At 45.3% G+C, this 16198-nt stretch overlaps 1 protein-coding gene across 1 annotated transcript; it reads left to right on the top strand.

Annotated features, from left to right (window-relative positions):
- The first annotated feature begins 293 nt into the window (after positions 1 to 293).
- On the top strand, positions 294 to 11967 carry LMOD3 (leiomodin 3). The gene is made up of 3 exons (XM_023758115.1): positions 294 to 763; positions 2794 to 4215; positions 11359 to 11967. Exons 1-3 carry the CDS (start codon positions 473 to 475, stop codon positions 11383 to 11385), a joined length of 1740 nt encoding a protein of 579 aa, XP_023613883.1. The 5' UTR covers positions 294 to 472; the 3' UTR covers positions 11386 to 11967.
- The last annotated feature ends 4231 nt before the right edge of the window (positions 11968 to 16198 follow it).

Below are 16198 nucleotides of genomic sequence, written 5' to 3'. Positions count from 1 at the left end.
AGTGGAGAGGGAGTTTCACTTCAGTAGACCCCAAGGCGCTGGCTGGATCTGCATCCCGAAATAGTGTAAGTTGCTTTAATCGTTTAAATAAAAAGAAGGGCTCCGGGAGGGGTGGCGGCCTACATGAACGGACAGCGTGAGAGCCTGGAAAGGAGCTCCCATTCCCCCAGCCCTTCTCCCCGAGCCGAGCAGCTGCTGAAATGTCAGACGGATTTGCACAGCTGACTCAAGTTGCCGAAAACAGAGCAGCATGGCGGCTCCGTAAACTGCGCCTGCAGCCAAGCCCGGCTTAATATAGACGCTGGGGCCCAGCCGAGCGCTCCTGCTGCCCAGCCAGCGGGGCCCTTGGGGGAATCTCTCAGAGGGTGTTGACCTGGGACGCTTGTCAACCGGGGAGACTTCTTGAGAGCTTAAGTCCTCTTTGATTATTTCTCCTTTTCTAGGAAGATAGAACAAAATACAGAAAAGAATCATGTCCGAGCACAGCAGGAATTCAGATCCAGAACTCTCTGATGAAGAGATTGATGAAGATAAAATCTTGGCCAACTTGTCCCCCGAAGAGCTGTTAGAGCTGCAATCGGAAATCGAAGTCATGGCCCCGGACCCCAGGCTTCCCGTGGGAATGATTCAGAAAGATCAAACGGACAAGCCCCCCACGGGCACCTTCGACCACAAGTCGCTGGTGGATTACATGTACTGGCAGAAGGCGTCCCGGCGCCTGCTGGAGGACGAGCGCGTCCCTGTCACCTTCGCGCCCTCCCAGGTAACCGGGGGCGTGCGCAGCCGAGCAATGGCGTCGGCCTCCCAGGGGTCCGCGTGGCAACAGATATTTCTCAAGATTTCATGTCTTGAGTTGTTTTGTTGCCACTTAAAGATCAAATCATAATATTTAAGGTTGGAACTCTCTGAAACATATGGTATAGCTGTGAGGGGAAAGTTGGTCGTTTCTTATAAATGCCTCTTTTTTTAAAAAAAAAAAATTGCTTTTGAGTTTGCTGTGTAGGAAAGCTTGTAGTCTATAGACATGATATTTAATGAATTAACTCACAACCCAGAAAGAGTTGTTCTTAATCATTGTTTGGCTCACAAGCCCCTTTAAGACGCTGATGAAAGTTCTGTGCCTTCGCTTCAGGCACGTACATACACATGCCGTATTTCACATACAGCTGCTAGGTGCACAGTCCCCTGAAGTCCATCCACATACCCTGCAATTGGACCAATCAAATAACTGAAAATAGCCAATATTCCCACAGGCCACTTGATAACAGTGACTAGTTTAGAGATGAATACCTATTAAGCTGTTTTAAATGTTTTCCTATGAAAAGTAGAATTGTGGTTGAATCTATAAACGGATTGTATTTAGCAGATTTTTTCTAATAGAGATCCCCCAAGTAAAGTCTCTTTTCGTTATCCCTGATAATACCGATAGACTTTGTCACATTAACGGTCACACTGGCCGCAGGTAGACAAGTTATAACTGTTCAGGTCAGGAGAATTTAAACATGAACTCAAGAACACAAATTGCTGGCTTGATAAGGTTAGAAATCTAAGATTCAATTTTCAGACATTTTACAATTGGAGTAAAAGCCAATTCTATATGAATTATTCCAGAAGAAAACTAGATACTTTTCACATCTTTTCTTCTCTTGATAGAATTTAAACAGCTTGATGGCTGGCTCCCCCTGCTGGGGAAGATGACAATTGCTAAGGGACTGTCAACTGTCTCTCCCAACCTACAATGTTATGTGCAAAAAGATCAAGTTCTTGTTCGGATGAACCTGTGACTCAAACTGCTAAAACCAGCTTTCAAAATGATACCTATGAGACATACTGGGCAGCAATCTAGCAGGCAGTACTGATAAAGACGGCCACTTTCCTTCCCAGATAAGCAATTTTTCCTAAATCTCTGCATAATCCTGTCCTCTGTGCAGCTGGAAATATTTGGTTTCTCCTAGTGACCTCCCTTAGAAAGGAATGAGACTAGTGAGCCTGTTCTGGAGTAGCCAGGGCAGTTTCCACAGAGCTGAGGGGACAAAGTCAAGGCTCTAGGTGTATTCCAACACACCAAACTGCTCTCATTTCCCCACAATATGTTCTTTTTAGGGAAACTTGATGTATACAGTTTAGCAGATTAGCAAGCATATGAGGAATGTAAATATTGGTTATAATAATAAGGAAATTATTGTGTAACTCTGGGTTATTGAATACAAAGATATCTATTCAGCTATATACAAAACAGTGTGTTGGTAGAAAACTCCATAAGGTTTCAAAACAAATAATTGTTAGCTGCTTCTGAAATTGTTCAGAATTTTAAAAACAATACAGAGTCTGAACACTAAATCTACTAGGTTTCATTTTAATATATGGAATGAAGTTAAACACAGCCCCAAAATGTGTGCTTATGTGTCTATAGAAAATTATCTTTATTTTGGTTGTATTTGCTTACAAAATGACTATGTGTTTTAAACTTTGTTTAAAAAACACAAACACTCCTGAATTACACACTGAAACAAGTGAATATGCCCCAAATGCTTCCCCTCCTCACTTACCTCCATGGTTATTTATCTTCCTAAAAGATAACTACTAATTTGGTGAACAATACAACAGACTTTTTTGCTATACATTTATAAACTTTTCTATGTTGTATGTGTGTTCCACAAATGGAATACTATACATAGTTTGTTTGCTTACTTTTTCTCACTAATAAATCTTTTTATTATCTCCAGTAGATATTGCTCTACTTCATATTTCTCCACTGCTATGTATTCTAACCCTCACAAACCTCTCTTTCAGGAAAACACTAAAGAGCAGCAGGAAGAAATGGACAAAGGTAATAAAAAAGTGGCCCAGTATTTAAGGGAAAATCTCAATAATGAAATCGCTGCAAGTAAAAGAGAATCAAAGGGCAGCAACAATGTCCAAGAAACAGATAATGAGGATAACAATGAGGATGAGGATGAGGATGAGGATGATGAAGAGGAGGAGGAGGAGGAAGACGAAGATGACGAAGATGAGGATGATGAAGATGATGAAGGAGAAGATGAGAGTGAAGGGAGTGATGAAGAAACAAAAAGAGAAGAGAAAGGCAAAATAAAGGAGCCAATCAGAAATGGCGAGAGCAACTGCCAACAGAAAACTAACAAAGCCTTTGAAGAACAGAAAGACAGACCACAGGCCCAAGAAAAAAGTGAGAAAAAAATATCAAAATTAGACCCTAAAAAGTTAGCTCTAGACACCAGTTTTTTGAAGGTAAGTGCAAGGCCTTCAGGAAACCAAACCGACCTAGACATTAGCTTGAGGCGAGTTAGACAAAACGATCCTGACATGAAGGAACTCAACCTGAACAACATTGAAAACATCCCCAAAGAAATGTTACTGGACTTTGTCAATGCGATGAAGAAAAACAAGCACATCAAGACCTTCAGCTTAGCCAACGTGGGCGCGGATGAGAACGTGGCCTTCGCCTTGGCCAACATGCTGCGTGAAAACAGGAGCATCACCACGCTCAACATCGAGTCCAACTTCATCACAGGCAAAGGGATCGTGGCCATCATGAGGTGCCTCCAGTTTAATGAGACGCTCACCGAATTGCGGTTTCACAACCAAAGGCACATGCTGGGCCACCAGGCCGAGATGGAAATATCCAGGCTTCTGAAGGCAAACAACACTCTCCTGAAGATGGGCTACCACTTTGAGCTCCCGGGTCCCAGGATGGTGGTGACCAATCTGCTCACCAGAAACCAAGATAAGCAAAGGCAGAAAAGGCAAGAAGAACAAAAGCAGCAACAACTCAAAGAGCAGAGACGGTTAATAGCCATGTTGGAGAACGGGTTGGGGCTGCCACCAGGGATGTGGCAGATGCTGGGAGGACCGATGCCGGATTCCAGTTTGCAGGAGCTCCTCCAGCCTCCTCCTCGTCCTCCCAACCCCCCAGCCGTCCCCTTCGGTCGGCGAAATGAAGTGATGAAGAAGCCATCGCAGGCCCCTCCATGCAGGACGGACGCTGACTCCTTCCGGGGCGTGAAGCTCAAGAGGACCCAGCGCAAATCCCGGATGCCAGAAGCCAGAGAAAGCGCTGAGAAAACCAACCTCAAAGATGTGATCAAAACACTGAAACCAGTGCCCAAAAATAGGCCACCCCCATTGGTGGAAATCACTCCCAGAGACCAGCTCTTGAACGACATTCGTCACAGCAACGTCGCCTACCTTAAACCTGTAAGTAGAAGGAGGGAGAAGCGGTGAACAAGCACCACTCCGCACGGCTCAGCTAGTGCCGCTCAGTTTAGCATCAGGACAGTCTCACTAACTGGCTCACTGGAGGTCAGAATTACTGGTTACCCCCAAGGACATACACCTGCGTAGCTTCTGTAACAATAATTAACATCGAACAGTCACTAGCACTTACTATAGGTGAGATTCATTATATGAACTAACTCACATGATCACCTTAACAGCCCCATAAGGTAGGTATCGGTATTCTCCCCATTTCATTGAAAGGAAGCTGAGGCTTAGAGAAGTTAAGTCACTTACCTGGGAGGTACGGGTAGGAAGCGCTACACTTGACATTGAAATTCAGTTCTGAGTCCAGGGTCAGGCTTTAATTCCCGCCAGCGACCCCGAGTTGACCATGGAGGTCGTGAGGAGCCTGCTGTGGGAGTAAGAATGGCGCCTCGCGAGGCCGGTCATTTGCGGATGCCTGAGTGCTTCCACCCCGAGGAAAACTGGGTTCATTGTAAGTAGATGAAGGAGACGAGCGGCAATTGCATTTGTACTCCTCATTGTGTAGGCAAACGGTAGACTTCAGGTTAGCATCGCCAGAAATTAGTAGTTTTAAGTGTTTTACTACTATTTCCGTTTGAATATTTACTATGATTCACTATTACTGCTGCTGACATATGAAAATGTTCTATTCTTTGCAGGTTCAGTTACAGGAATAAATTTCTCCTGTCATTACTAAGATAGCTTTAATGGAGGCTGAAAGGCGTACGTCCAAGGGGCCCGGGTGGGTGATAATTAGCTATTATTTTAAATCTAGTGTGTAATTTTAGTCAAGAGATGACATTGACAAAATAGTTAATATATTATTTCATCATAGAGAGTCTTTATTTTGTTGTTGTTAATCCTCACCAGAGAATATTTTCCCATTGATTTCTTTAGAGAGACTGGAGGGGAGAGGGAGAGACAGAGAGAAAAACACAGATGTGAGAGAGACACATCTATTGGTTGCCTCCCGCATGCGCCCTGACTAGAGCTAGGGATTGAGCCTGTAATCGAGGTTGTGCCCTTGACTGGAATTGAACCTGGGACCCTTTAGTCCACAAGCTGATGCTCTATCTACTGAGCCAAACCGGCTAGAGCTGGAGAATCAGCATTTTTCAAGATGTTTTAAACAAATTTTCCTGTAAGCTTGTTCTTTTTCTGCTTCAAAAAGCTATACATTATAAATGAAGGTAGCTGTTACTTACACACACACACACACACACACACACACGCACACACACACCTAGGACCCTATTCTCATCCCCTGGCAATGCAGAGCTGACAACATTCCATTGTTCTAGATCAGAACTGACTGTCACTTAGGCAGGAGTGCAGAACCTTCTCTCTGCCCGGGGCCAGTTGGACATTCATAACATCATTCGCGGGCCATAGAAAATTATCAGCTTAAAAATTAGCCTGCTCTATTTGGTCAAACATTTAGTTGACTCACCCCAATGCCTTGGCAGGGGCAGCCCAAATGATTTCACGGGCCTCATACCGCCTGTAGGCCGGACGCTCCCTGCCCTGATGCAGGGGGACTCTGACTCTTGCTGGAGGTCACATGGGGTCAGGGGAGAGTTCTTTGCCTGCGCTTGGGCACAGCGTCAAGATTTGCTGCACCTGCTCTTCTCCCGGCAGCCAGACCTCTGAGGGGTGGGTGAGGGGTTGTTTTGAGAGAAACTATCACTTCGGCAACCAGTCACCAGTAAAGCATATCCAGCTGCCTTGGTGTGATACGGTCTGAAAACAACATTAGTCTGAAAAGAATGAAGAGAACTCTTTTTAAAATAGAAGAGAGGATGAAGTTCCAATGATCGCCTGACCCAGCTCCCTGCCTTTTTCGGGAATGTTTTACTGAGCAAACCTGCCTCCCCAAGTCTGTTCCACTCCAACTGACCACTCACTCGTTAATGCAACAAATATTTACATGCATGAGTGGGAGTGGCCCCCCCGTCAGGCCCCCTCCGAGGGGTCAGGGATGCCACGAGGGGTAAGACAGGTCCAGTCTCAATGGCATGGAGCATACAGTGCAGGTGTTGCCATCTTCATAGTCAAAGCACTGCCTTTTACTCAACTGAGAGCACCAGATCCTAAAGCACAGGACACCCTCCACGTACCCCCTGCTAAGTACCTCACTTTACATTTCCGATCAGTTCTACAGGGTTATCACTGTTACGTTGTGTTTGTTCATGTCGACTAAGAAAAGCATGCTTCCAAGTGCACTCTGAATGGGCTTTTCATGACGTCCCGCACATGGGCCTCCGCTTGGAAATGCCTTGCATGTGTGCAAGGGCGTGGCAACTCCCGCTGCTGTCAGGGCCTGGCTCGGCCTGCGGTAGGCGCCTCTGCATGTGCCTCAGGGACAACATGTAAGACTCGGGGGTGGGGGGGCGGGGGGAGCACGCATCGCCCCTGATGAAAATGCCCGGCGCTGCTGTCCGTCTGCTCCCGCTGCCCCGCTACATACACAATAAACATCTGCTTTAACGCCGAATCGTGGTTAATCTGTTAAAGACTTTTTAAATCTTTTTATTCTGAAATCATTGTAGACTTACAGAAGCTCAAAAATAGTACAAAGAATTCCTACATACCCACCACATATGGCCACATCTGCCTTATCGTTCTGTAAAAGGTATTTTAAGTGGCACTACACCTGCACATGTGCAGGGTCCACAGGGCCTGCGGCTCAATGGCGGTGCGAACAGTAAGGAAGGCTCTGGCGTGTGTGTGTGTGTGTGTGTGTGTGTGTGTGTGTGTGTGTGTATGTGTGGTGGGGGGGGGGGGGGCACACGCACAGCTGGCCGTGGTGAACACCACTAACTCTATTCAGGGCGCTTCAACCGTCACAGAATGTGCATCTTCCACTCGATGAAATACTGTAGATGCCAGCAGCGAGGCTATCACAAGGTGCCAGCACCAAGGGCACCAGGGGAGACGCACCTGCGCCCACTTGGAGAGGTGAAGCTAAAGGCTTTGGGGTCCCCCCTCTTGTGCTGGAGGGCAGAGATGACCGCCCAACCCCTGGATTTTTGCAAGGATGCAGTTAAAATTGAAATACAATTTTGAAGTTTTGTGATTTTTCTTTTTACTGATGTTCCTAACTAGATTATGGAATGCCAAAAATGTACTTAGAAATCACTTACTCCTAGAAAACTTAAAAAAAGAAGATTATTTTCCTCTCAAGAACTTAGAAATATGATTTTTGTATTTTCTAGGATATATCTTATTAAGTAGTCCATTTATATCTTAAGATTGTATTTTTTCATTTTAATGTTTACTCTCTACCCCATGCTTCTGGCCCAAGACCCTGAAATGAAGTTGGCAGCACAGAATAAAGGAAAATCTGTTCAACTTGCTGGGCTCAAAGGTTACCTCCTCCAAGGAACTGCCCTTCTAACCAGCTGAAAGGAGAGCGAGTCTGTAGGCCAGGTGTTGAAAACTGCCTGGCTGCAGGCCAGCTCTGAAAGCCTGTGTTACTTGGCTTCCATATTATTACATAAAATACAGCACGTCACTTTAAAATGTCCAGCTACCTGGACCCCTTGCTGCATTAGACCAGCCCCGCTGGGACTGCATGCGCACGGTGCAAGTCAGCTGGCTCTGCACGGCCCTCTCTGCTCTTCCTCAGTCCCCAACATGCCCTGCTGCCTAACACAGGCCTGCTTCACTCCTTTCCCTTGCTTATTTGGCTCCTGTAGAAGGTTTTAGTTTTTGTCACTCTTGATGTTTTTAGCTTTCGTTTTGTCTAACTGAATTTATTAGATAATGACTATGAATTAATAACTTATAATCAATACTAGAGGCCCAGTGCACGGATTCATGCACTGGTGGGGTCCCTCAGCCTGGCCTGCACCCTCTCGTAATCCGGGACCCCTGGGGGGATGTCAGACTGCTGATTTCGGCCCGATCCCACCGACATCCCCCGAGGGATATAGCAGTGCAAGAAGCGGCAGGCAGCCCAGGAGGAGCCAGGGCCCGGGAGGAGCCAGGGCCAGGCACCTCCACTCCCACTCATCCTGGCCCCGCTGCGGCACTGCAGCAGAGGCAGGAGAGGCTCCTGCTGCCACAGCTGTGCTGGCCAGTTGTGAGCCTGGCTTCTGGCTGAGCAGCGCTCCCACTGTGGGAGTGCACTGACCACCAGGGGGCAGCTCCTGCGTTGATCGTCTGCCCCCTGGTGGTCAGTGAGCGTCATAGCGACCAGTCGAGTGGTCGACTGGTTGTAATAGTCACTTAGGCTTTTATATATATAGATAGTAGTACAAAACAAAGACATTAGGCTTGTACAGGCTTATCCCTCAAAGCAAATGCATGGTTTCCTTTCATTTGAAAATTCTGTGGTCCATTTACTGCTCACCATCTAAGATGAGTATTTACACTCTTCTCAGAGGCCACCTGCGTGTAATTTACATGCAAGCTTCTGTGCCAAACAAGGTACCTTCAACATTCTCTCGTCCCCTTTGGGCTCGCTCTGTGCATCCCTGCGCTGCTTCCAGCTGGCGCCTGCAGACACTGCTCAGTGTCTCCTTGGGAAAGACTTTGGTGTAACACTGTGAGCAGCTGCCGTAGTCAAAACAGTCCTGATGGTCACAGAATGTAAGATTCTAGACTCTCGAGCCTCATCGCCAACTCTGGCCATTGCTCCCACATCTCATTTGTAAGACCTTCTCTCTCTTTAACGAGGTTCTCCAGGTCCTCTCCTTCTGGGATTTTTCTCCTCTTTCCCATCTTACCTTCTCCCCTTGTTTCAATGACCACATAATGTGGGACAACCCCCGAGGCTCCCTTTCCCAGGTCGAGCTCTTTCCTTAGGCCTGTCATTGTTCCCGCTCCCGTTTCCCCGCCGTCTCCATTCCTGCACACTTTAAGGTCTAAGGCCCAGAGTTCTCTTTTTTTAATTTTAATATGTTTTTATTAATTACAGAGAGGACAAGAGAGGGAGAGCGAGATAAAAACTTCAATGATGAGAGAGAATCATTGATCGGCTGCCTCCTGCACGCCCCACACTAGGGATCGAGCTGCAACCCGGGCATGTGTCCTGACTGGGAAGGGCTTCCCTTCCCTAGCTGCCGGCTGCCGGCCAGGGCCTTCCTTCATTCCGCACCACCCCCTAGTGGTTAGCACACATCATAGCGAGTGATCCAACTCCCGGTCTCCCGGTTGAACTCCCGAGGGGACACTTTGCATATTAGCCTTTTATATATACAGATTTGCCTATATTTTCTGGCTGCTTTTATAGTTTTATTTGTTTAATATCCCATATCACAGGCAAATCAAAGGGGAAATGTTGAAGTAGGAAGTAAGAAGTCTGCTTTGCTACTTCCTTCCCTAGCAGCCAGCCACCGGTCACGTCGTGGCTCACTCCCGCTGTTGCCAGGACCTGGACTGCCCGCCTGGTCCTATTTTAAAGTCAATGGCTCTGGCTTACTACTGGGTCGGTGCCACATTTTGCTTTTAAAATATTTTTTATTAATTTGGAGCCCTGTTGTGCATATGAACATGTATTGAGAATAGTGCTTTATAAAATGTGTTCTTATTTCCACTCAACAATACAGAGAACACACTGTCTTACTCATTTATTGCAGCTTTGCGGCTATCCTTGGCTCCTCACTGTTGGTGTTCTCCCCGTAAGCCCTGCCGAGTGCAGTCACAGTCACGGCTCCCTCCGCGAGCCTGGCGCTGGGAAGGAGAGGCCAGGCCGCACGCACGCGAAGGGACTGCAGTCTGAAGGTTGTGAGGCAGCAGCACATCAGAGTCCTCTCTGCGGGCAGGATGTGGGGGAACTTTTCTAGTCAAAGGTCATGGGCAGAGAACCAGCTGCAAGAGAGGCCAGAGCAGATGGCCAGGATGGGTCATCACATGGGCAGGTGGGCATGGGCCACACAGGAGAAACAGCCTCGGTCATTGTTATTCAAACGCTGTGGGTCCCCTGGCCCCCTCCAGCATCCTCTGGAAGGTGGCGTGTACGCGTGGGTGAGTCACCCTCTGAAGATATGACACCACATGGAACCCCTGAAGAACTGGCCTTAAGTCGCTCCTATGAAGCAAAGCTACAAGCTCATTTGCAGCCAGACTTAAGCTTCTTTTTTGTGAATAACATTTTGTTTTTAAATTTTAGTGAGCACCAAAGTAGGACCATGAAAGATGGTCACACAGGAAAGATGGGTTGTTAAAATAATGTATATGGGTGTGGTGGTATTTTTTGGTGGTTGAGATATAAGTACTGAAATCAGACTGACCTGGGTTCAAACCCTGCTCTGCCACTTCCCGCTGTGTGACCTTAAGCAAGTTACGTACCCTGTCTGAGCCTGTACCTCTTTACAAGGAAAAAATGAGAAAATGTTTTTAAAAATATGTGTTATAAAATAAACAAACAAACAAAATGGAAACAGATTCATAGATACAGAGAAGAGAGGGGAGGGTTGAGGGACTGGGTGAAAAAAGTGAAGGAATTAAGAAGTACAAATTGGTAGTTACAGACCAGTCACAGGGATGAAAAGTACAGCAGAGGGAATATGGTCAATTATATCTTAATAACTGTGTTCAGATGGGTACTTGAAATATCCAGGGAGAACCACTCTGTACAGTACATGATTGTCTAACCACTATGCTGCACATCTGAAACTAATGCAGAGTAATATTGAATGTAAACTGCAATTAAAAACAAAGGGGAAAAACAATTAAAAAGAAAGGAGAAAAATAACTGTGAACATTAATTACTAATTTGTCGTATATTATCCGATCCTTAAGATAGCCTTGTGAGTTAGATGCTGCTGTCGTCATCTTACACCTGCGAAAGCTGATGCCCAACGCCACAAGGCTAGTAAGCGCTAGTCCCAGGAGGTGACCAGGAGACGCCGGCACGCGGCCTCGCTTCTATGACATGCTTCACTGTGTGCTCACAGCCCTGGATCAGCTCCCAGCTTCAGCAAATGCCCAGTGAAGGGTGCCTGTGGGTGTTTTGTCATGAATTCAGGGGCTCTCCGGCCAGAATTTCTACTCCAGTACATCCTTTGAGGCATGTAAATGTCATTTTTGCTGTAAAGCTCTTGAATTTCCAGGATTAATTCTTCCCCTTTCCTTCAAATGCTTAAATCACAGGTGCAACTGCCAAAAGAACTGGAATAAGAGGCCACAGCCTCACCTAGAAGAACAGGAATTGGAATAAGGCCTTTGCCTGGAGCTTGAGGCTGTATCAGCAGCGTGGTTCTGGATCCAGGTGGAATGGGAACAGCGCTAACGTCTGGTGGAAGGATTTTATAAAAGGCAAAATGCTTGGCACATGGCAGTATGTGGCTGACCAGGAAGAGGAAGGAGACTAAATAGTGATATTCAGGGGCAACATTTTCTACTTCCCATCAGTTTGAGTAACTATGGTGAAATTTAGTCATGCTCCCAGCACAAAAGTTAAAAAAACAAAACATTTTTTGTAAACATTCGCTTTACTGTTGCTTTCTTCTGCTAAGTAACAATAAATACTATAGAAGTGTTACTAGTATAGTTCCATTTTTTTCACCTTTCACCTCCTGTGCTGTAATTCACCACACAGTATCTTAAAGGAACAACTCATGTTTCATCTCCGGAAATGTGGTGGGTGACTTGAGCTCCAGGCCCTTCTGCTGCTTTGAAATGGAAGAATCGTTAATTAGCTCCTCTCTCGGAATCCATTGAGGTTTCCAGTTTCCAGTCATGCCTGGCTTTCTCCCTTGGCCATTCTCCTGGGGCTTTGGGATACACTTCTGATAGAAGTATCTGTGAGGAGCAGAATGTTTAAGCCACAGGACATGGAGAAAACAAAGTGTTTCCAGAAAGCCCAATGGAGAAAACAAACCCTTTATATACACAAAACCTTCCCTATTTCCAAACACGGAGGGACAGTTATTGTCTCGATGCAAGGTTTTGTCGAGAGACAGGTGAAATTGTTCACATTATGCTTTTTCTATTGGCCCACTCCCTCTCTAAAAATCTCTACATTGAAGACTTCAATTTGTTTTTAAAATGTAATAATTTCCCCCAAAATGTTTGCTTCTTGCCTGATTGAGAGGGGGGTCACTGAGTTATCACCCTGCCTGTTTAGATAGGTGATGTGAAGTGGGCATGGAGGCCCAGGGGCTATTACTGCCATTTGGAAATACTCACAATCTAACATTTTATGACATGTTAGTGATAGCAGACCCTGCACAAAGTGGGTAGCCAAGTTACTACTGTAAAGAGACCAAATACTGAGGATAGTTTTTCCAAAGATAATAATCACATGATGTCTGCATTTTATCATGGATCTGAGTGCATCCTCTAAAAATGGAATGTAACAAAAACCCAGGGCATTTTTTAGAAATTGTATGCTATCTAGCAACTTTGTGTACTTATAGAAAATGTTATAAAAATAGAAAAAATGTAATAGTTTAGAGCATTCACATGCTACTTTTCTAGAATTGACACTATTACTAATTAAAATGAGTACATTTTCCAATTTCAACTTGTCACTTTCTCCAAGTTTATTGTGTTTAGTCACCAGAAAACATCATGTAGAAAATGGAAGTGGCTAAAGTGTGTATAAACCCATGTCAGGTTTTAAAAAGGACCTCATTGGGACATCAAAATTACAACTAAACTATAGAGCAACCATCATTCAGAACCACCTGCAATCGAGCTGAATGGAAGTCCTACAAGTAAGGATATGTAGAAGAAGCCACATCGAGACTGGTAGGAGAGATGGAGGCGTGGACTAGACTGGGCCCACGTCCACACGTGGCAGATAAAAGTCGGGAGGGATATCTCAGCTGCAGAAGTCCCCTCTGAGGAGCAAGGGGTCTCAGTCCCATACCAGGCTCCCTGGCCCAGGGTTCCAATGCCAGGAAGAAAGTCCCCATAACTTCTGGCTGTAACAACCAGCAGGGATTGTGGCTGAGGGAGACAGAGGGCTGCTGGAGTTCCAGATGTTCCTCTTAAAGGACCCACACACAGACTTACTCAGACTCTCAACTCTGAGCTCCAGCACTGGGGCAGCAGCTTGAAGGGTACCAGGTACAGACAGGGAGGAACTGAATTCTCTGGCATCGGGGCTGGAGGGGTGGCTTTCTCAGACAGAAGTGCAGGCAGAGGCCATTGTTCCTTTGATGAGCCCTTTCTCCACAGAGCTGGCGGGCAGCTGCCATATCTGGGATTCCATCAATCTGTCTCACACTGTTTGCCTCACCCTGGTGATTCCACCAAACCCAGCCCCAGCCAACTTGTGGGCCCACCCAAGCTGTTTCCCGTGGCTTTTCCATACAAATGGCCTATCTTGGCTCATGTTTCAGACTTTCCTAAAATCTCTCAAACAAGAAATATCTGGCCTCGGTGTACCTCTCACTAAGTGGCTCCAGGCCCAGCACTAGCAGCAGCCAGCCTTGGTTCACAGCTTGGCCTCTCCTGGGCACCTCTAAGCCCAGCACAAGTAGCAGCCATCTGCTTGTAGATCGCTTTGTAGTTCGTTCCAGGAGGCCCCAGGCAGAACACAGGCAGCGACTGAACTTGCCCTGCACCTCCCAGGAGGCCCCAAAGCCATGGCACCTGGTTGACAGCTTCAGGCCACATCAAAGCACCACCCAACGACCTCCACAAGGGACACGCTCAAGGGTGGACTCAGCAGTCACCAGAGCTCAGATGAAGTAGGTCCTGCTCCTTGGGGTGGGCCCCTGCACTGCTGATCCTCCACAGGGCTCACAGCCAGTCCTTGCAACTGATCAGCCTGGGGCTAAATCCCTGCTATTGACATGCCAACAGCAATCACGGCTTAACTGCAACAGGAGGGTATACACAGCCCACACAGGGCTTGGGGCACACACCTGGAGTGCCCAGCTCAGATGAACAGGGAGGCCCTGCCACTGGGCCCTACAGGACACCTACTACATTAGGCCAGTCTACCAAGCCAGGGAGACAGAGCAGCTCGACCTAATACATAGAAGCAAACATAGGGAGGCTGCCAAATGAGGAGACAAAGAGCCACCAAATGAAAGGACAGAACAAAGCTCCAAAAAAGAACTAAACAAAATGGAGACAAGCAGGCTAATAGATGCAGAGCTCAAAACGCTGGTTATAAGGATGCTCAGTGAACTTAGTGAGAACTTCAACAGCATGAAAAAGGATAAGGGACCATAAAAAAGAATGAGTCAGAAATAAAGGATACACTAACTGAAATGAAGAGTAATTTATAGGGAATCAACAATAGAGTTGATGAAACCAAGAATCAAATCAGTGATTTGGAATATGAGGAAGCAAAAAATATCCAATCACAACAGCAAATAGGAAAAAGAATCCCCCCAAAAATGAGGATACTATAAGGAGACTCTGGGACAACTTCAAGCGCACCAACATTCACATCATGGGGGTGCCAGAGGAGAAGAGAGAGAGCAAGAAATTGAAAAACTATTTGAAAACATAATGACAGAAAACTTTCCTAAACTGGTGAAGGAAATAGACATACAAGTCCAAGAAGCACAAAGAGTTCCAAACAAGATGAACTCAAAGAGGCCACACCAAGACACATCATAATTAAAATGCAAAAAGTTACAAAGAAAGAATCTTTAAAAATATGAACAATAAAATGACAATAAATACATATCTATCAACAATTGAATCTGAAAAACAAAATAAATGAACAAGCAGAACAGAAACAGACTCATAGATACAGAGAACATTTTGACGGTTGCTAGATGAGAGGGTTGGGGGATGGGTAAAAAGGTGAAGGGATTAAAAAGTATAAATTGGTAGTTACAAAATAGTCATAGGGATATAAAGTACAGCACAGGGAATATAGCCAATAATATTATAATAACTATGTATGGTGTAAGATGGGTATGAGATATATCAGGATGATCACTTAATAAGTTATGTATGCCCTAACTGGTTTGGCTCAATGGACAGAGCATCGGCCTGGGGACTCAAGGGTCCCAGGTTCGATTCCGGTCAAGGGCATGTACCTTGGTTGCAGGTACATACCCAGTAGGGAGTGTGCAGGAGGCGGCTGATCAATGTTTCTCTCTCATCGATGTTTCTAACTCTCTATTCCTCTCTGTAAGAAATCAATAAAATATATTTTAAAAAATAAGTTATGTAATGTCTAATCACTGTGGAGTACACATGAAATAATATAATGTAAACTTTAATTGAAAAATAAAAAAATTAAAAATTTTAAAAGGATCCCATTGGAATTCAATTTTATTCAGACTGGAAATTTATAACAAAGTACTAAGGTTTTATTAAACAGTATTTGAAATGCAATATGAGTGTTTACTGTGTAGTATATCATTTATAAAACCAAGTTGTCCCCGAGTTTCTTAGACATTTAACACAGATGTGCATTAAATAAAGTCTCACAAACAAACCTTTGAAACATTTTATTCTTCATATTCGGGTCAGGGTACAATTCCTAGACCATGTCTGTGAAGTCGTGATGCCGTGATGAAGGCTGCAGGCTGGCTGAGAAATTAAAATGCGGTGGCCTCTTACTCTGGGACACACAGCGCCCCCTCACGGAGTGCTGCTCCACTGTCTTCCCGGTTCAGCCGGAGGGAAACCAAAATGTGTCCTATTCACCTATGAAATCACTTCGTATAATCTATTTCTAAACACAACACATGGGAAGGAGAGGAAGAAAGTACCAATATATGAACACATGCTATCTTAATTCATGTCTATCTATAAAACACATGGTTGTAACAATTGCTGCTTAAAGTTTCTATGAACTGCCAATGCTGGTGATCACTCCCACTTTCATTCCCATTTTAAAGTCTTTTCCTTGATCATCTAAAGGTGCTTTTCAGATTTCAAACAACCAGCTATTCGTGTCCTCGCTGTGCCCCTAAGAAATTAAAACACACATTCATTTTAAAACTGAAAATGAAAAAATATAGGAAACGTTATCTTAGACACCTTTCTGTTATTATGACAACAAAAAACG

Source organism: Myotis lucifugus, unplaced genomic scaffold (genome assembly GCF_000147115.1).
Source record: "Myotis lucifugus unplaced genomic scaffold, Myoluc2.0 scaffold_123, whole genome shotgun sequence".
NCBI lineage: Eukaryota > Metazoa > Chordata > Mammalia > Chiroptera > Vespertilionidae > Myotis > Myotis lucifugus.
The sequence above is the reverse complement of the archived record's forward strand: the minus strand, read 5'-3'. Positions and strand labels throughout refer to the sequence as shown.

Bases quoted from the DNA above. Each gene is read 5' to 3' on its own strand.
- LMOD3 (XM_023758115.1), top strand. From the start codon at position 473: ATGTCCGAGCACAGCAGGAATTCAGATCCAGAACTCTCTGATGAAGAG. The intron at 764-2,793 runs GTAACCGGGGGC...CCTCTCTTTCAG, and splicing joins TCACCTTCGCGCCCTCCCAG to GAAAACACTAAAGAGCAGCA. The intron at 4,216-11,358 runs GTAAGTAGAAGG...CTTAAATCACAG, and splicing joins ACGTCGCCTACCTTAAACCT to GTGCAACTGCCAAAAGAACT.